Raw genomic sequence first — 21,926 nt, 5'->3', positions numbered from 1 at the left:
CAGTGTGGCTGTTCTCCCAGGTGTTATAATAAGCTTTCATGTTTAGCCATACACGATGTTAGACTTGGTATGGGGTCAAAATGTTCTCAGTAAAAGTTGAAATGCTCATCGTGTCATTTGGTGACATGGCAGGAGGAACGCGATGAAAACTGACCAAACGTCTCTGCAGTGTGAGCCCATGAGCTGTCCTCTACATCAGCGGTCCCCAAACCCCGGGCCACAGACCGGTACCAGTCCATGCGTTGTTTGGTACCGGGCCGCGAGAGTTGTGGCTCGGGTGTGAAATTTATGGTTTTCAGTGTTTTTGTTGTTAACTCTGTTTCCCTGGGTCTTTTCCCGGGTTGTAGTTGTGTCTTATTTTGAAAGACATTTTTAGGCGTTACCATAGCAACCAGAGAGCATTAAGGGGCAGAGAGGAGGATGTTACTCTCAATGTTGTTGGTGCATTTCAGGAGGACGCTGCTAATAATAAACACACTTACACAGTGAATTCGCGTTTATTATATGTTTACAGAATACCACAGTTTTTGTCTTGGTCGTATCATTTTATTTTGTTGTATTTATCCGTGACACCTTAATGGCCGGTCCGTGGCGCAAAAGAGGTTGGGGACTGCTGCTCTACATAATAAGTTTGAAAAATCATATCTTGTATTAACAGTGTTAATAAAAAGCCAGAGACATTGACAACGACACCTGAATAGGTTTCGGGTGCTCGGGTCTGTTCAAGTCTCAAAACCAAAGGGACAAAGCAGGGCACCGTGTCAAAAAAGACAAGAGGCTCTTTCAAAAATAAAAAAAAATTAAAAAGCAGATGAGGTCACGGTTAAAGAAGCTCGAGTCGTCATAAGTTTGTCAAAATTGAATTAAAGCTCAATTAACAAACAGCTGAATTAATTAACGCCTAAAGTGACAAGACTTGTGGCTGCTGAGCCACAAAAGAAATGAAAAATCCCCTCAGGTTTGGTTTGAAAGTGTCAGAAAGGAGGCGGTGATGCAGAGCAACAAACAGTGACATTAACAAAAATGCCTAAAATAATGAAGCACGATTCCCTGAATGGTATCGGTTACTTTAAGGGTAAGCTGGGCACTGAGCGCTGGCCTCAGATGTGACGTCCTGCAGTGTTTTTTTTATGAGGAAATCAGTTTGAAGACTACATATGGACACTAAAAACAACTTAATGCTATTTACCTAAATGACTGAGCTCAACACAGTGAAAGTGTCATTCGCCCTCATTTAAAGTTGTGTTAGTCTCACAGTGTGTCTGCAGCTTCTGGTCAGATGGAGCCAAAGATCGTCCAGTCAGAGTTTCTGCTTTATTTTTGGGGAGTGGGGCTCAGTCTCTGTCTATCCATCTTTTGGTGTTAAGCTAATTATCACGTGTCAGGAAGCTTTTGATGCACAAACAGTTTGTTATCAGCTCTGACAAAAGCTGAATAGTTCCCAGTTAATCAAGCCGGGGTCTGGCTGTCTACCAGCTGTGAACGGTGAACGTATTGCAGTCTATTGTGAAAATTCAGGGAGAGTGATAGTTGTTAAACAGATTTACAGGAAATGATTATGATGCTTATACTTTGAGTAGTTTGATGCTGGTAGAAACAAACTACTCCTGCAGAGAGGCTTTCAACTTTGTCTTTTTCTTTTCTGATAATCAGAGCAAACGTAATGAGGTTTTAAATATCTCCCTGAGTTTGCAGGCCGGGAACAACAGCCAACAACAGTAACGAGAGTCAGCAAGTCCCGAGAGGTGATGGAAAAGCGAATACGACCGACTACGATCGGGACGTCTCGCGCCTGCAGAACGACCATCTGGTCCATCTCTGCTGGACAAATCCAGGCATGTGTTGCTTGTACTTTGCGGCGATTTGAGTGCTGCTGTTACAGAGCACTTTGTTATTTCTATCTTTGCAGTTGTGACTTAATTGCATTAATCTGGCATTTGCCATAAACACAAACAAATATCTTTCAAACGATAATGCACACCGCTATCCATCTAGCTCCACCCGGATGTGTCAAAACTTACTTTAAAAAACAAACAAGTTCTGAACCTCTGAAAAAGAAGCTCCTAAAGCTGTGAGCGTGTCAGGAAACCTGGAGGAGGTGACACAGAAGCACAGCAGAGGGCAGTGAGATTTTACACAAAAACAAAGATTTACTTTATTTTTATGATGAGCACGCGGCAGTAAACATGTGGTCAGTGAAACCTGCTGTTGATCGGAGCTGAAGTCTCAAATGAACACAAGACACCAAAATTTGTTCATGTAATTTCACCAATTTACATGCAGCAGTTTTATTTCAGCGCAGCGAGTCCGAACTTTCTCTCCTCTGCTCTTGGTTACACTCTCAAGGAGAAACTGATCAAACGATGACAATGACTCTCAAGTGTTGATTAACTAATTTTAGGAGTGGTCCCTCGCTGCCTGGCCATCTAGTTTAAACTCATTAACATGTGTTAGGAAGCTTTTGATAAACAGAACATGCTAATAAGCATATTTAAAGCTGAACTACTCAGGGAAATACTTGCATTCATTTATCTCCCCTGCTCTCAGTTACATTGTTCATCATGTAAAGCTGAGGAGAAAATGGTCAAACAAAGACACACTCAAGTTTCTGTCAGTTGAGCTGCTTCTGGGAGGGTCACGGTCTGCCATCTTTAGTTTAAACTCATTAACACATGTTTGGAAGCTTGTGATGAGCTTATAAATAAGCTAATGATCAACTCTAGTAAAAGACGAATAGGTCGAGTTTAATCAAGCCCGATATCAGGATTTCTTATGTAGTTAATTTATATTAGCACAGTGTGTATCTTTCCCCATTGATAGCTGCTCTGCTCTCAGGTGGAGTTTGTTTTATTCAAGAACCAGACACAAAACCACTCAAGTTTCTGCCACTTTGACTGCTTCTGGAAGGAAATTGTAAAATATGAACTTTTCTTCCTCTTTGGCTTTTGACAGCACTTATTGGCACCAGTTGAAGCTAACTGCTTACATTACCATAAGTTCAATACAAGGTGAGAGGGTGACTTTCTCTGAGATTTGTTTTTGAAAAGACATCGTTCATTGAACGATCTGCCTGAGGACTCTGTCTCACCTGTGTGTCTGAGCCTTACAGGAGGTGGATAACTCTGTGACCCCCCTCTCAGCCACAGCCACCAGGTCTGACAACTCTTCTGCCCGAAACTCATGCATCTTTTAGAATTAGGGGCGAGGCCACTTTAGGTGCGAAGTAGATGCTCCTTCCTAAATGCTAAAGTTTGCTTTCACCAATTGAAATAACTGAACTGTCACCATATTTGTGTTGCTGGTGTCTTTGAGAGCATTTTTAATGAAACTAACCGATAAAAAAATCTCATCTGCGGTGTGGTTAACTGTGCTAACATAACATCAAAGACATCTGTGCTTCACTTTAGGCGAATGGAGTTTTATTATGTTATTAGTCAGTTACATAACACTAATTAGCAGGAATCTATGTCCTTTAATTGCAGCTTGCAAGTTCAAGTTAGCTGATAACACTTCACCCTCTCATCTAAATGTTTCACTCATGGCTCCAAAAACCATCATGACACTAACCAAAGCGCTTCAAATAAGTAATAACAGTGTCTACATACATGTTGACACAAACATGGTTTTGGGAACTATCAGGACCCGACTAAAAGAAACAGGAACCAGTGGCCCGTACATATATGACAGGAGATGAGGTTAATGTGTTGCTCTTGTAAGTAGTGTGTAGTGTGCACCATGGATGCAGTATGTTCCACTTTACAAAGGCTCAGTGACTAACATCTGAAATCACCGCTCACCAACAGCTGAACTGTGTGTTAGGTAGATGGAGTGAATGACTCAGCAAAGCGGTCCTGATATTACTTTACGGTCTTCTTGTTTTAAACTGTTTGCGTACAGATTTCGCAGCACTGAGTGGACGGCACTTCACCGCGATGACAGAAACGTGTCGTTGTCTTTTTAGTTTAACAGTCAAAGCAGGATCAGGGGAGACTCGGATACTCATGACACAGTTATTATAACAATACCTCACTCATGATACGATATTATTGCAGTTTTTAACATTTTGCAACACGGTGACTTTTTAAATAACAATGCTGCAATTTCCCACCGTTTTTCAAACAACGCCCTCAAAGTTCAGTTTTGTTCATATCTGTTTTATCCTGATTAAGCTATTATTATACTGTAAAATAAGACTGAAGCATAACCAAAGCAGTCATTAAAAATTTGCCATAAATGATACGATCTATAATTGAATGGGGTCAAATTGGCAATTACATGCAGTGTGTTTCTGCATGTAATTGCCAATTTGATATGAGACACACAGAGAGACATCCTGATGAGTTAAATATCATCTTGTACTTTGATAAACACTCCAGAATTCAGCTTTGTGCGTTAAACGTGATAACACTGTTACACATACAGCAACAACAACAAAACTGTGTGTTTTTTCATAGCAACAACAGCATGTACGTCCTCAGATAACCTCACACTCTCTCACACACACACACACACACACACACACACACACACACACACACACACACACACGGCTCAGCTGCTTCCTGTTGAGGACTGACTGTAAACAAAGTGACTGTCAGCTACACGAGTGTACGGTTATAGCCGTCTTTCTGAGGACCAGGAGGAAATTTACACATTGGAGGGACATCTCTGCAAAACTAGGACCACACCATTTGTAATGTGCCCCCGACTGGTGTCTACAATCTGCATTCTGAAGCCTCGACATTGATGGGGTTTTTTTAACCAGAAGTGACCATATTTAGACTGGAGGGTGGAACTTAGCACGCTAATGCTACTAAGCTAACAGGGTGTCAGCATTTGACCCAGATTTGTTCTACACATGTGCAAACAAAATGCACATGCTTCCTTTGAATGGAAGCTATGGTTAAGAGTAAATGGTAAATGGACGGCTACTTGAGTAGCACTTTTCTACTCTACCACAAAGCATCATTCACCCAGTCATACACACATTCATACAAGCACTTTTCTATGCCTCATAAATGAGGAAGCGGATTTATTTAAAAACACATTACTATGCATGCATCAAGGTATCTTGCTCAAAGACACTTGACATGCAGAGTGGAGGATCTGAGGAATGAACCCCTGACTTTCTTATTAGTGGATGACCTGCTTTAAATGCTGAGTCACAGATACATGGCCACACATGACTGTCAGGCACAGGGAACTGTAGCCAGTGGCTATCTGAACTGGACGTGTTTTTTTTTTTTTACTGTGTTTGTACTTTTGGAGCTGTTTTGAATCAAGTTATCAAACAAATATTATGACTTACTGTAAGGAGGTCTGTGCTGATGGCTGACAACTTGATGACTACAGTAGCTGATAAATTAGTATTCCACCCTACAATCCAAATCCAACTTATGGCTCCAAAACACCAGCATGCTAATGTTAAGTCTTCAAAATGCAGATCAGTGGGCGATGTCACGGTGGCCATGTCCATCTTTATCAGACAGCTTTCTAAAGTAATATCATTTGTCAGATAATTTCCGTAAATATGCTTCATGTGGTGCCAACAGCACAAACGCATTAAAAATATTTTTAAGGTCATGAAGTTCAGTTAGTGGATGTGAAGCCTAGCAGACAGCTAGCAAAGCACAACCAGCGTTGACCCAAACCTTCGAGCCTTAACAAAATGATTGTGGGAGGAAGTTCTGTATAAAAATTATTGTTGCCATGGAGAAAGAAATTATACATAGAAGCCAAAACTTTGTTTTGTATGAGGTTGTAAACATGTTTATTTCTTCTGTAAAGTTAGACATATTAATATGGAAGTCTGTGGGGACTGATTGAACTTCCTCAAGTGGCCATTAGAGGAACTGCAGCTTTTGCAGTCTGATTGGGCCATTCAGAAATGACAAACAGTTTTACATGTGTGAACGTGGAGTCTGAACCTCTCTGTGGATTGGACCTGTAAAGGGCCGTGTGACAGACTCACGTCACAGGGACACACAGTATAAAAAATAAGGTCCTCAAAGGTGTGAATGAGTGTGTGTGACGCTTACCAAACGCTGTAGGTGACATCTCCTGCATGATGGCTCTGTACTCCAAATGGTGACGACTCTGATTACTGGGACCTGCACAGGCCGAGATACATACAGGTACGTCAGGAAAAAACATTAGCTCACACTGTGTGGACAAAATTAAGTCCTCATAAAGCAGATTGGTACGTTTTAGTGTGCAGACTTAGAGCCAAGGTACATATGTGTGTGTTATACCTGGGGCGCAGGGGGAGGGGGGTTTGCTCAGGATGAGGGCAGCTCCTGCAGGGGAAGGGGGCTTGTTGTTGGTTGATGGGGGAGTTGTGAGGTCAGAGTGGGAGGGGTCTGAGTCACGTTGCCGTGGTGACCGAGCGCTCCAGTCGTCTAGCCCGCTGGAAGCTGCCGCTGTTGCCGAGCTGCAGGTGGCACTGGCCTTACGAGGCTGAAAAAAGAGAAAAGGTTTTAGTTTTTGTTACACCAGCAAAGTTTCATCCACTTAAACTGAATTTAAGACATTTTTTTCATTATTTTTCATGCCTTTATTTGACAGGACGGTTTAAAGCAGACAGAACTGATGCTTTTTAAGTCACTGGGTCAGTAGGTCCAAATATAAATGGCTATTTCTTCTGTTTTACAGGCCCACAAATAACCAGCTGATTTACTGTATATCCTGCTAATCTATCAGAATATAGCATATTAATTTAATATTGTGGCTCCTCTTTAAACTTCCCCTGAATGCTGCAGACATCTCTGCTAGAAACAGGGAAGAAGGTTTGTGTCAGCCTGCAGTTTACAAGAAATCTTCCAGATTTAAATATCCAGCAGTTTTTCTGCATACTGCTTGCATCTTTCATTTTACATCTTCTTAATTCAGTCGTTGCTGTATATAACAAATCAGTGCTGAGCAGCTTCTTCATATTTTAACTCTGAACATTGGTGTTTTTTTGTTTTTTTAAGGACCTTCATTGGTATTCCAATGTGAAAATACCGACTATAAAAAAGGAAAAACCCTACTCATTATTAAGGGGATTTGAGGCAATTTGCTTCACAGGCGTCTCACTCTGTGGAAAACACCTCCACCTGACCATCAGTTATATTGAACCTTGACCTTTGTTTAACCAGGAAGCTCCTGCAGGAGTGGGTCGACAAAGGGAGCATTAACAAGCATGTTTTTTATGACGGGAGAAATCGATGCTCTGCTGGAAAACCGGGACAAGCACACGGAGAACATGCAAATTAAACACCGGGTGTGTCAGAGTGAATGAAATGATGGGTATGGGTAGTTGGTAACCTTGGCTTATTATTTTTTTCTGGCTTCATGGCTCCAGTTTATTCTGAATATTTAGTTTGTTTCTGTGAGATGGAAAAACGTGTCTTTGTATCTGACATACATGGTCGACAAAAGCAACTGTGTGGCTCACAATCCATCAAAAGTCACAGTTTATAGTTCATTTGGACGAGCACGTTTGATTCAGGTCTGATTGCTACTGCAGGAGGAACAGTGACTCTTGTAAATTACGGATGCACGGTCGAAGTGTTGTCGCCTCGCTGTGGCACGAGCTCATCTGTCGTTCGGCTGAATGAGGTAAATAAATGGTTCTGGTGGCCTGATATGAATAATAATGTATAATTTTCTTTCAAAGAAAAGCACAAATTAGTCAGCTGGCTCTGTGGGGTTTTAAATGATGGCGACAAATTAAAGTGAAAAGGTTCAAAACCTTTTAACCCCGACAGTGAGTGACGGTTAGGGTCACCTATGGCAATCTGATTTTTGTTCCAGGTCCAACTGTGGGTCCTGTTTAAAATGACCATCGACTGAGTTGGTGTTTAGCTCAAAGCACGATTCATATCTGTCTGTATGGTTTGTCTGAAAACATTAAAAATGAAAGTAAATCCATCACATTCCTACATTACATAAGCAGTTACGAAAACAGGGCGGATGGTTTAAGGATTCTGCTGCTAGAACAACAGGTTTTTCTCGAAAGTGAAATAAAAGCACACAGTTCTGAGTCAAATAATTTTCAGTGAATATTCATGGCCCGGCTCCCCGTCCCACCTGTCTGGCCTGTTTCTCCTGGTCCCGCAGCCACTGCAGGTAAGACTCCCGGGCCACCTGCTCCTCAATGGCCTCGTTGGTGGCCTCCCAGTCCGTCGCCCTCTTTTTGTCCTCCAGCATCTGCTGCTCGATCCACGACTCCTCTGACGTCTTGATGGCCGACTTCATAAGAGACTGGTCCGCATACTGCGAGGAGGAGGAAATATATTTATTATACACACACAACTCCCTGAGCTAAAATGCTAAATATCAGCTAGAACAGCGGTTTTCTTTAACCCTGGATTTGGTCAGATTTTATTAGTGACTGGGAAAAGGAGACAAAACAAGGCACAATGTGTCAAACTTAAAGCCCTGCATAAATTTCACTTCTGCCTGCAGGACGGTTAACACAGACAATCTCATCTGAGGTGATAAAACTCAGTACGTCTTTATAAAGTGTAAAGAGGGGGGCTGAGCATCCATTTGAGACCATCTCGTATCTCTGTTGTCATTTTGAAACCACGCCGCAGCAGAGATATGGAGTCACAGACGGAAACGGCGCCTTCAAAGAGTCGCTGAACTGAAAACAGGCATGCATCTACATAAAAATAAGTTTCTGCATGATAAATCTTGAAGCGCTGGAGCTGTAGACGAATGTTTCGTAACAGCACTCACAGGAAAGTTTTCATCAAAAAACTTGTAGGCTTTGATCTGCCCCTCTACTGTACATATAAACGGCATGTTTCAAGAAGTTGTTTTCAGGCCCGTTAAACAGACGGCGTGAGACCGTAACGACCCCGACGCTGTGTAATCAAAAACTGAATGCAATGATTTGGAACCAGCAAACCCTTCGATTATTCACAATACAACACAGAAAACATGTCAACTGTTTAAACTGAGAGAAAAAGCTTGCAACTAATTAAGTTAACTGGCAACAGGTAAGCAACACGATTGGGTGTAAAAGGCGCGTCTTGGGGAGGCGGAGTTTCTTAAAACTAAAGATGGACAGAGGTTCACCAGTCTCCAAAAAAACTGGACTCTGCATGCTGAAGTACATCATCTTGAGAAATTTCTGGCGCAGAAAGCAAGGCTGAAAATCAATATTGGATGCCCGTGATCTTTGGACTGTCAGGCGGCACTGCATTTAAAACAGTCATGATTCTGTCATGGAAATCCGCGCATGGGCTCAGGAACACTTCCAGGAATCACGGCCTGTGAACACAGCCTGTTCTCTGTGCCATTCAAACAACAAATGCAGGTTAAAGCTGCAAAGAAGAAACCACACGTGAACATGATCCAGAAATGCTGCCGCCATGTTTTCTGGGGCAAAGGTCATTTAGATTGAACTGAGACAAAGTGGAAAACTGTTCTGTGGTCAGACAACTTGAATTTTGTCCTGCTATGGAGGCGAGAGACCATGCAGCTCAGTTCAAAGCCTGCATCTCTGATGGTATGGAGGTGGATTAGGGAGGAGTCTTCGCTCTCCCATCCAAATCGTTGAACTCGGGTGTTTCAAACACTTCATTGGCCACAGGTGTATAAAATCAAGCTTGATTCGCTTGATTTACCAATCTGTCATGCTCTACTTTACTGAGCTTTACTACTTATTTATTGTGTTACTTGTTGTGTTTTTGCAGAACTGGCAGAACTGGGATTTCCCAACTTTTAGGATAACTAAAGTCAGTCTGATGTGCTAAGCGAGTTTGGTTTTTGTACCCCAGGTTTGAAGGCGGGCAGTCCCAGTCCGACCCCGATCGTGGCCTTGTTGGGATTAACCACGGAGTTGTAGTGGATGTTGCGGTGGTAGCTCACTCTGATTGGTTCGTCGTGGTTCTGATGGATGCCGTGGAACGTGTTGATTGGTTCTGGAGGAAGAGGAGGAGGAGGTTGTTAGATGGATGCGACTGGCTGACGGCGATGAAGGTTGTTTCTCGACTCACCTGTGCTGTACTGGTAAACCTCCACTGGCCTGTTGTACATCTCCGCCATGGCCTGCATCTCGATGTGGTTGCCATGGCAGTTGTTTTTCCTCTTCCTGTTGATGTATGTGGTGAAGTCCTCTGTCACGTAGTTGGAGAAATAATCTGCGTTCTTCATCTGAACGCCAAAAACAAAAACTTTATTAACACAGACTCGAACTGTAAGAGTAACACAGGAGGAGGAAAAAAGGACGCGTCTACTCACCAGGTAGTCCATACAGTGTTTCCGCACCACTTCATGCATGTCCTGGTCTCCATACACCTGATCAGCTGGGACACAGACACACAGGACGAGTCAATTCATTTGGGATTCAGTATAAATGCTGGTAATTTGCCAGAACATTAAACAGATTTAAGAGGTTTTTATCAATGCCACTCAGAATTAAACTGATAACTAATTCACAACAACCAAAAATACTGAAAAATACGAATACATTAGGGGCGCGTCGCTGTTCGCATCCACCACCAGCAAACTAATTTCTCTGTCTTGATTTCAGTCAGTTTGAAATGCCTGCATACATGTGCAGGGTCAGTTTAACAATGATGGCTGATTTTCTCCATCTCACTGCCGGCCAGCAGACATGCTAACGACATGAGCATCCAGGCTACCAACGGATTCAGCACTTTTAAGACTTCTGAATGACTGAAGACATTTTTACTCCAATAAAAAAAATTAACTGTCCTGTTGCTGTGATACACTAGAGACCCGTCGCTGTGACAGCTCCAGCATTTAAGAAAACTGATATTTGGATGAATTCTAAAGACTTTTAAGATTTTTTCAGGATGTGCAGGAATACTGTAGGTATACAGTACACTTGAGGCTAGTGAGGTCACTTTGTGATCCTTTGACGTCACTCGTTAGCACTGGACTCGCTCAGAACAGTGAGCTTGGTTTAGGCGATCCTGAGAGAGGTTAGTTTTAATGAGAGCATCATGCACTGTTGCAGTCTGTTAATTGGAGTATGGACCCTGTCTTGTCTTTTTAAGACTACGCAAAGCTTTGTCTCTTCTTTTCAGTCCTCATTCTCGGCCTCTGCAGCTTTTTAAAAAAAAAACTTTTAATTCATGTGCATGCATGATTGCATGCATTCATGTACGCAAAGTTTTTAAAGAATCCCACTCGGGCCTCCTAATATTTCAGTGTGGAAAGTTTTACTGGAAGTTTCTGCTTGACGTTGACAACTTTGCAAATGGCAGTGGATGCACAAAGGTCACGTCAACCTATGAGAACGGCTGTGTTCTGGTTTGGTTTTGGCTTGTGGTGCAGCTCTCGATTCTTTTTAAACTTTGAGCAGGTCAGTGTTACCGGCATTTAGTCAATACATCACTGCAGGAGGTCAGAGATTCCTGAATCGCACAGAGACGGAGACTGCAGCAGAAAACTTTGAAAATGCCTCTATGATCACTCTGTCTCCTCTTTCAGCTCACGCTCTAGATTATGACAACTATCCTGTAGGATGTGGCTCCAAAATAGTGCGTTTTAAGCCAAGTTTAGGTGCGCTTCGTGATTTTTGTGTTCACCAAACATTACTACTCTAGCTGCAGAAAAAGACATTTCAATTTACTGTAAAAGTTACGTTTTATAGCCTCATACTATTGATGTAAGGAGCCTGAGCGCGTCATTGGCTGGAAAGACTTAAGACACCATCTTGGTGTTAGTTAAGAGACAGTTGGAAACCAAACATCCCTTCTGATAAAACCCTTGTCTGCTGTAAAAGAGCACTGATCTATAATTTATAAGCTAGTGAGGATTACTGCAAAGTAGAACAATTGCAGGCATCACGCTCAAAAGTGGTTTCATCTGACAATTCAAAATAATAATAATAATAATAATTCAGGAATGCTTGTAATCGGAGGACATAAACACTGTTTTGTGCAGATATGACAACATGTGTGCCTTAAAATTTTGATTTGACCTTTTGTGTGGAAAGGGAACAAAAAGCTAAGGAGGACTGGCGAGTCCAGGGTGGCCTGAGCGCCCGCCATTATAGTTGCACAACTGTGCATGCAAGCAAGGGCCCAATGCTGCAGCCATAATTGCAGCATTAGTGTCCCCTGCACTGCCTGCACGGCCCTTTGCAGCTGGTCCTGAGTCTGCACAGAAGCAATGCACTTTCTGCACTGGTCAAAAAAAAAAAAGAAGCAAAAAGCAGTTTCAGTGCTGCAAGGATGTGACAAAACGTATGCTGCTGACAGCTGATGCATAATATTTAGTCTGTGAAGCCCGACTTCAAAGCCAAGTGTTGGATTAAAAAAAACAACTAAAAACACTAAAAACAAATTAAAACAATATTAATTGATCAATCTGTCGCTCATTTCCCTTTGATTTCACATGTAGATTATTTTCACTGTTTATTAGCCAGTTTTTGCATTACATGTCAAAAAAATAGAGAAGCAGAAAAAAGTCAACACAAACAAAAATAATGTCACACAAACACACTTCCTGTCTGAGATGGCAGTGGGATGTAAATGAGCCCCATTTCGGTTCAGTTTACAGAAAGTCACATGATCTGTCACCGCAGTAATTCTCAGAACCCCCCCGATGACTTCCTTTTTCTCACTAGCGGTTTGCTTCGTGTTTTTGTGCATAAACATGGCGGTATGACTGCAAAGTGACACACTCATAACACATCTGACACACACACACATGGCTGAGCAGCAGCAGCAGGTGTGTGTGTGTTTGTTTGTATATATATATCTCAGAAACATTCAAGAGGGAATCTCCCAGTAATCTCCCACTCAGAGCAGTGGCATGCACCCCGGTGCAGGATCTGGAGCGCAGCGAGGTTAACCCGCGGGTTAGTCACACATGCACAAAAACCACCGTTTACTGACCAACAAGTTCTCAGAAAAATGGTGTAAAAGAAGGGCAGCGTTTTTTTTTTTGCAGATAGCCACACTGACTCATGCTGGGATTAAATGACTTTTAATGTGATTGTATTGATGCAGACACGTGTTTAATGCTGCAATAAAATTTAGCAAAACTTCAGTTTTGCTAAAGTTGTGACAGTTTGGTACAAATGACAGTGCAAACTCCAAAAACTCCGTCAGTTTGTCTAATTTCAGGCTTTTTTTGAAAGAATAAACATGTTTGATATCATTACACCTTTTCTTCATTGCAGCTCATCCAAAAAGACACAACTTTGACTGGCAGAGTTTGCAAAAGATCTCGTGAACTTTCACACCACTGTTGTCTTCGTCCATCTTTGCACGTTTCTTCAGACTATTTTATTGCTAAGCGTCAAGGTGCATTAAACTGCATCCCTTTCACTGCAGGATCCCCAGGATCTGTTGGTCACTATTGTCAGTATTGGCCCTTGGACCACGTTTTGCCCATGTGAAGCCTTGGAAGCCAAGTTTGGCTTGGGCAGCGAGATGGTTTGTGCAGGTTCAGTGTTTTTCAGCAGCAACAGGTGCATCTGAGAGTTTGTTGAACAAAGGCATGACGCAAGAAAAGGAGACAGGAGACAAGCACAAAAGACAGAAAACCAGGAGAGGAAGGGACACATGCAACAAGGAGAAGAGAAGGCAACAAGAGGAGAAGGGAAACATAGGAGGAGACAAACAGGAGACGATAGAAGACACAAGGAAATAAGGCAGAAGAAAAAAACAGAAGAGGAAACCAAAGCTAGGAGAGGAGATGCGAGACAAGGAGATGAGGCAGGACACAAGGAAATGAGGTAGGAGACATGAGCGGAGACAAGATGCAGAGGAAAAGGAAACAAAAGGGCGAATTTGAGTTGGTTGCTGAGAAATACCACACACACCACGACAGATAGACTTCTGCAGAATTAATAATAAACCACATGCACACACACCCACACCCACACACACACAAACACAAACCACAGCGAGCGTTGTGATTGGTCAGCTTGGACAGCTTTCTCAGAAAGAGGTGGGCCCTCACAGAACCGTGTCCGTCTTGTTTGTTACACCACTGCTGTCGATAAAGTTTTTATCTGAAACTCGCAGTTTGACTCCACCCTGACCGCCAACACCAGCAAAGGCTTCTGGGTACTGAAGTTCAGAAGCAAGCTTTAAATTACCAGCAGCTGGACACTAACATGGACAGAAGGGATGTAGATCCTCCTGCTGCTGATTAGATCTCATTATTATTAGTATTTGTTCATAGTGATCAATAAAAACAAGTTATTATTGATCAGAAATATCAGACATTGCAAATATTAGCAGAACCAACATTCTTGGTAGCAGTATTCATATCTCGGTAATCAAGCTTCCAGCTGACCAATCAGAGAGCAGAGGGACGTCACCATCTCTTCTGCAGAACTTTATCAGCTCCGAAGCTCCGCCCCTGTTTTACACATTCGGAAGCGGGCCGCGGACCACAGAGGCGCCACAGTGACGTGACGTGTGGGCCGCTGGGCCTCACGTCCTTCCTCCTTCTGCAGAATTAAGCTCATTGTCAAGCAGGAACCTCAACTTCCAGTCAGAGGTCAGCTTTAATAACATCAGGCGGCCTCAAACAGAGAAGTGCGGCGACTTTGTTAGGTCCTTTAATATGTTCAAAACCTGAAGGTAAACTTACGAGTGGTTCAGATCAGCTGCAGTTAACTGACCCCAAAAACGTCTCTGTGTTTGCGAGCTGGCGCTCCACGACCTCGCTCCACGACCTCGCTCCACAACGTCCACCTCCCTGCAGCTGTTTATCCAGCTGTTTTAACCCTCAGAGCTGTGAATCCAATCAAAATGTCAAATTCTGACACATTTTTATCTATAATTGTCTGACTAGTTTTCATATTCTTCATACGATTTGTTTTATAGTTTTCTTCTGTTTTTGAAGTATTTCTTACTATGTTTCAAAAAAGCCTTCATTCTTCACTTGCAGCCTGACCTTTCTTTGATTCTGCAGAAGTTTAACTGTGTTGTTTCTTTAGACACTGAGTCACTTATTTACTCGTAAATAATGCAACATGAACTCAGAGATTCACAAGGAGATTGCAGAGAATTCAAGGGGAAAGTTAAGAGGGAATTTCCTCACAGCTCAGTGTAGGTGTCTGTATTTGTGTGTCTGTATTTGTGTGTGTCTGTGCACTGACTCTGGGTTGGTTTTGAGTGACCAGCTCCAGCCGTCCTGACACTTTGACAAGTTTAAAAGACTAAAAGACTTGTTTGTCGAGCTGAGGTGACCGTGACCTGAGCAGCGGTGCTTTATACTTATGACAGACACTCTCTCTCTCACACACACACACACACACACACACACACACACACACACACACACACACACTCACTCTGTACAGGTCTTTGAGTTCTTTTTAAATCCTGCAGCAGGTTTTAGACTTGTGTCAGTGAAATTGAGATGGAAACCTTAAAATCAAACTGAACTTTGTGAGTGAAACTGAGGAAACATTCCTGCAACTTTTCCACTTTTCTATCAGGCTGCTGCACAGATGAAGAATGCTCTATTTCAAAATAAAAGCTGTGTCTTTTGAAACTCGGCGGTTTCAGTGGTAAGGCTAAACTTTTAATCTGGAGAGAAACGTTCTCCATTTTCGGTTTGTGTCATACTCTTTGCAGTTTCACTGCCACTCAGCGAGTAGTTGGCAAGCGCTTGAGGACAAGTCAGCTTCTTCCACGCAAACCACAGGGCATCACGACATCCTGCTGCAGCCCCAAAGCAATCGCAAGGAGGTTATTGGTGCAACAATGTCTTTGCACCAATTTCAACCTGCAGAAACCACAGAAAACACATTTTCCCTTTACAGAAAAATGTCTTTCCTATGGTTAGTTGACCACCTGGCAACCATCCTACAGTGGCTGGCTGATGGTCACTGACCAGTCCTAAGTCAGTGATAAGTAGGGATGGGTACCGGTATCCAGTGCCATGATGGCACCGGTTCTGACATAAACGGTAGTAACCAGACCGAAAAGCAGCGCACATTTCGGTGCTTTATTTTGGTGCTTTTTTTTCCTGAGCTGTGATACACTTTAGATTCTAGCCAATCATTTTACGTTTCCGAGGATAGTAGGCGGGTCCAGGTGCGTACGTTCTTTTAGAGCAGAGCTACAGATTAAAAATGTCCAAGGTGAAGCGGTCAAAAGTCTGGCTGTACTTCACAGCAAAATATGCAAACTCAGCAGCCTGCACAAGTGCTTTAAGCTGATACTGTGATACTGTCAAAGGAGGTAACACCTCGAATCCAATGAAACACCTGGCGACGCATAGCGTTTTTTTAAAAAGCCGAGAAATGCGCCGTATTTGATAGCTTGCTGCGAGACCTCACACCGTGCACATCTACTGCGGGTGTGGTGCCTGTTATCGGACCCGGAGTTAGCAACATCCCCCAAAAACCCGAAAAGGAGAGTCCTGGCCCCTAGCCCTGCCAGTGTAGCAGAAATGATGACGGATGATGATGCAGCAGCAGCACCGGTATCGGATAAAACCTAAACGATACCCATCCCTAGTGATGAGCCTCTAAACATTAAACATAAATAAGTGAAACTATGACAACCGTGAGTGAAAACCTCTCCAATGAAGTATACCGTTGGACGTTTACTGACTTGTGTCGGGTTAGCGAATAACCCTTTTGTCACTTCTTGATCTAAACAGCCAGCACGATGGAGACCAAAAACCCTAGAGGCTTCCAAATGCTAAGTTCAGAGAGCAGTGGGGATGTAATGGTGGAGACAGACAGCTTTTTGAAACAGTCAATGATATAACGTTGACTTCCTTTTGGACCATTGTAGGAACTACAGTCTTTGGTGGGGAAGTATCCTCCTTCTCTTTCCTGATACAGCCGCTCAGAGTTTGTTTTTTGTTCATACTTTGCACATTTTTTTCATTAGATGGGCAGAAAAAAAGATTTGCATCTTGTGTCTGTTGTCAACACTCTCAAGGACCGAGAAGAAGATAACCGTAAGTGATCTTTCAGGAAGATGCCAAACATCACGGTCAAACAGATAAGATGGCTGTTGAGGAACAAATGCAAACCATGTTTATTGTTTTGACGTCTGGCGCACTGTCCACACACAACAGCTCCGCCCTACTGCAGGTACACAACAATGATTTCAATCACAATGACAAAAAATGTGCGCATGAAACCACGGCAGGTGTAAACACCTGAGGATGCCCGACACACCTGAACACACACACAGTTATACAATCTCTGTAACTTTCCACAACTTTTTATAACTCTCAGTCTCGTAACAGTCAGAATCCCAGAGAAACTGATGCTGGAAGGGTAAATTTCCAGATGAAAACCAACGGGAAAGTTATTTTCTACACTCACTGAGATTTTTGATATTGGTCACTAAGCGTATGTTGGGGTCATCTGGGCAAACTTTGAAGATACCTGACTTCTTCCACATTTTTAGGTGCAGTCGGCAATTTTTCCTGGTTCACTGTTACTGTTACATTTTGACCATGTGACCATTAAAAATGTCTGTTAGACTTTGAATTAATGAAACTCCGAATAACATTTTTTTTTTTTTTTTAAACACCAGTGTTTTTCGCGACATTCATGTATGCAGGAAAGAGTTGGGTAGTTGCAACTTTTTTGTGGTAATGCACCTGAGTACTAGTACAGATGTGGATTATCACAGCATAGCTGAACCATAAACATCAGCTGTGATACTTTTTTTTTTTAAACATTATATTTTTGCTAATTATTTGCTTTTAAACAACTAAATATGATTCTATAAAGTTATTTTATATGAACATACACTATAAATTAGCTTTTTAATTATTAGTATTTTTTTAATGTTTTAAATATCTCAGAATATAGATTTTTTTTCTTCACATTTTATCAGAATTTTTAAACACTGAAATATGTTTTAACATTTTCTTTATTTTCTGAAACACAGAACAGGGTTGGGAAGCGTATCTGTAACCGGAAGGTCGCCGGTTCGATCCCTGGGCTCTCTGTCCTGGTCGTTGTGTCCTTGGGCAAGACACTTCACCCTACCGCCTACTGGTGTTGGCCAGAGGGGCCGATGGCGCGATATGGCAGCCTCGCTTCTGTCAGCCTGCCCCAGGGCAGCTGTGGCTACAACCGTAGCTTGCCTCCACCAGTGTGTGAATGAATAGTGGCATTGTAAAGTGCTTTGGGTGCCTTGAAAAGCGCTATATAAATCCAATCCATTGTTATTATTATTAAGACAAACTGACTAAAATTAATAAATATATCACTTAGTCAGCCAATCTCTGTATTTGTAGCTCAGGTTCCCGTCAGTGCTGCAGGTAACTCCAGATTCAGGCAATGAAGACACAGACTGTGAAAACTAATCAGGACTCAAGTTTGGAGTTTACCAGACAAACTGGAACAAACTGGAACACACGACGGGTGTCCAGTATGAACTCAAGACTGCACACACACACACACACACAGATGTAGAAACTATGGAGATTCCACCTCACATACTCCCATGTTTACACAAACTGTCTGGACACAAACACTCAGACGTTGCTCTTACAGTAACACAAGGTCAAAGGTCACTCTGACACAAGTCCCTCTCTCTCTCTCTCTAACACACACTGCGTGACTCATCGGCAGCAGGAGGTCGTCAGAGTTTCCCTGTGCCCCTCAGTGAGGTTTCTTCGTGAAGACACTTCCTCTGGAAAGAGGTGACCTCTGACCTCTTTCCAGTCTAGCTGCTGCGACGACCCAAACATCATCATTCAGGCGGTGAGAGAGTTTAGGGCCCCGATCCTTCCACAGCTTCAGCAAAGAAACATCTCAACTCTTCAAGTTCAACTTTCAGGCATCCTGACTCGAGCTGAACCAACCAGCGACTGAATCTGCGTCTTTGGAGAGGGCCAAAAAACAGCAGTTGCTGCTGGCTGCAGTGAAAGAATTCCATTTATGTTTCCCGCTGTTATTATTCAGTTTAATTTTGCACAGCGGACAACAATGACATGAAGTAACACCGTGTGATTCTGATAAGGTGTGACTCATGTGTCACTCTTTTATAACATTATGAGAAACTACAGAGGACACTTCAAAAAGAGAGCATATGTAAACTTTTGCAAGGGAATGAACAAAGAACCGTAAACACCACCAGAATATTTCCGAGTGTGTCAATGATTCCATTTAAATGATCAGCATCAATAAGAGCTAACGGGATGTGTGCAGGTAACGAGTCACGTTTGTACAATGAAGAATGGGCACGGTGTTTATTATTATAATCAAATAACTGCAGGAGAACTGCTCCTGATTTTCAACAGAACTTTATAAGCTGTGTTTTAATGTGTCTGTTTACGGGACGTATGCTGAGCACACGCTGCCCTTCTGGGGAATTAAAAAAAAAAGTACGTCCTATCACAAGAAGTGAACGAGGACAAAAATGGCCACGCTTTGAAGTACACCTCGTGCATGTAGAGGGTGCAGGCATGAAACCATGGGGGAAATGATTTTTCCAGAATAAAGTTCAACAAAAATGTTATCAAACCAGAACTACAATAAAAGTGTAGGCGATACTTAAAACACCAATTCAGACAAAAAAAAAAGTCTTAAAGCTTTACAAAAGATTTAAACTTTGAATGACGTTTACGTGCCCGAGAGCTCGTTCGGACATGTAAATTCAGCCTATTTGTTGTTCACGTGCTAAATAATGTGAACCTGCATCATTTCTGTGTTTGTTTGTGTGTAAAATCCCTGATAACACTTTTGTCCCGCATTTGTTTGGTGGGATCTGCTCACCGTAAACACAGCCACATAAACAGATGAGCTCACCACAGTACAAATCATCTAAACTTTAAAGTGCCAAAGTGTCTCTGAGTTCAACCCACAGACTCGATCACCTGATTGGCTGAAAGGTCGACGACTTCTGCAGCAGAACTTTTTCCATTCACGGTACACGCTGTGACAGCTGGGACACATGACTGTCACGTCATGTGAGCAACAAACAGCTGTGTGAGCCAAAACAATGAGTCGTGACTCAAAGTGCTGAGTCAAGGAGGAGAGTGGCGACTCACAGCTGGAAAAGACTGTCGGAGACCTGGGAGCCAAAGTGTCTCTGATCGCTGGGAGACGCTGGGATCCTATCAGACCACCCAGTCCCCCCAGTCTGCGTGTCAACGCTACTGATGAGCTGGGAATCTTGTTAATTACCATTAACCCTGAAGTAACTCAAATGACAGAGTGGATTCAACCTTGAGCTTTGCTTTTTTATTTTTTAAATGGCTCTGTTTGAGTTTAACATCTATGCCAGACATGTCGATGTGGAAAAGCAACACTTTGAAGCTAAAAATCAAACAAACACCTCGTGATTCTGATCTGACTCCTGGATTAACAAGCCAAACCTGCTGGGTTATAAACCTAACTCTGTCCTGATCTCATTGCTGACAGTAAAGCGTCGAGGAAACTGCAGTAAACATGCAGTAAAACCAGCCCCGGCTGCACCACAGGCTGGGATGAGCCGCCTGTCACGAGGTGCTGCTGCTTTGAAAACTGAAATCCACCTGTGGATGCATTCAATGACACTCACTATTTTTTTTTATTAAACACAGTCGGCTGATCTAAACCGACATGAAGTGAAACTGGACGCATGCGAGCTGAGCAATGAAACACGCTCGTCACACTCTGCTTTCCACTCCTCTGACTAACCACGACCAGCTGCAGAGCATGCTGGGAGCACGACTGCGACCAGTCGGCCGTTGCACAACAACGTCAGACATGGGAGACGTTTCCTAATATTTGGAGAAAGAAAAAACCCCACAAACACGTGGGTCTAAATTTAACAAAAAAAGCAAACACACACACACACACACACACACACACACACACACACACACAGGGATGGTGTGTGTTTCCACTGACGACACGTGTCTCAGCCGTCTGAACTTTACTCTGCATGGTTCAGGTCCAGCTCACATGCTGGAGGCAGCTTTTTTCTGTACTGTACAGATTTTAAAGCCATTAACTTTCAGTCGACATAATAAATAAATAAATGTGACACTGTTTGAGATCAGCTGTTTGTTGCTGAGCAGCAGCTGCTGTTGGCATGCAGTCAGGTCAGGTGTGTTGGTATCAGCTGTTCCTCTGTGTGTGTGTGTGTGTGTGTGTGTGTGTGTGTGTGTGTGTGTGTGTGTGTGTGTGTGTGTGTGTCAGATGTTGTTAGGCAGCAAACAACTGAGAAACACAACCAGACAAAGTCACCACCCTGAACTGGCTGAACACGCACACGCACACACACTCTTTCTTTATCACATGACAAAGAAAGTTAAATCCATAACATTTGTGCACAGTGTTGTTCGGGATGTTTGGCTGTTGATGTGGTTTCTGGAGAAATCACTGGTGCGACTCCTGAACCTACTGTTAGCATTTCCACACAATCACAAGAAACCCACCAATGAGAGAGTGAGAGAAGCGATCAATCGAAGCCAAATCAATCATAGCTCATCAACTGACGAGTGCTGTCAGTTACAGTCTCCATGGCGATTAATTAGGGAAAAACTGCATCTGGCACTGATGTGGTTTGAAAACAAGACGTTGCTCTACAGATCTGTGCTTTGTTTGTGCTCCGAGTGTTAAACGTGGTCACGGGACTGAGAGAGCGATCGTTTCTGCTTTCCACCTTAAATCCAATATCTACTAAAATGCAGCTCTGTGGGCAGTTAGGAGGCGCTAAGATTGTTTGAAAGAAGACAGATTTTACAACAATCTGGTGGAAAAATAAAGCCTGTGGAGTGAAAACTGTGAGCTGAGCAGCAGGTTAGAGAGCAAACTGTCAAGGCAAATCTCAGAGCTGGCATTCGATTCGCGCACGTGCGAGAAATGTTAGAGTTTCAGCGTTGTTTCTACAACAAACAGAGTCGGGACAAGAGACGTGCCAAACCTTTGCAACTTTTTCTCCATAACAACAAACTGTGGGAGTTTTCCTTTGCAACTATCCCGCCAATAAAAGAAATACCTGCATGTCTGCCATTTTTAATGGCCC

General features: G+C 42.8%; 1 protein-coding gene across 2 annotated transcripts in view; it reads right to left on the bottom strand.

The window, feature by feature from the left end:
- Positions 1-21,926, bottom strand: part of otud5a (OTU deubiquitinase 5a) — a 36,914-nt gene that overhangs the window by 2,199 nt on the left and 12,789 nt on the right. For both annotated transcript variants that reach the window (XM_040022693.1, XM_040022692.1), the window contains exons 3-8: positions 10,234-10,298; positions 9,990-10,146; positions 9,766-9,914; positions 8,071-8,256; positions 6,252-6,456; positions 6,039-6,110 (exon numbers count right to left, since the gene is read on the bottom strand). In XM_040022693.1, coding sequence (XP_039878627.1) covers positions 6,039-6,110; positions 6,252-6,456; positions 8,071-8,256; positions 9,766-9,914; positions 9,990-10,146; positions 10,234-10,298 — 834 coding nt within the window. The remainder of the gene's footprint in view (positions 1-6,038; positions 6,111-6,251; positions 6,457-8,070; positions 8,257-9,765; positions 9,915-9,989; positions 10,147-10,233; positions 10,299-21,926) is intronic.

Source organism: Simochromis diagramma, unplaced genomic scaffold (assembly GCF_900408965.1).
Source record: "Simochromis diagramma unplaced genomic scaffold, fSimDia1.1 OVJJ01000308.1, whole genome shotgun sequence".
Lineage (NCBI taxonomy): Eukaryota > Metazoa > Chordata > Actinopteri > Cichliformes > Cichlidae > Simochromis > Simochromis diagramma.
The sequence above is the reverse complement of the archived record's forward strand: the minus strand, read 5'-3'. Positions and strand labels throughout refer to the sequence as shown.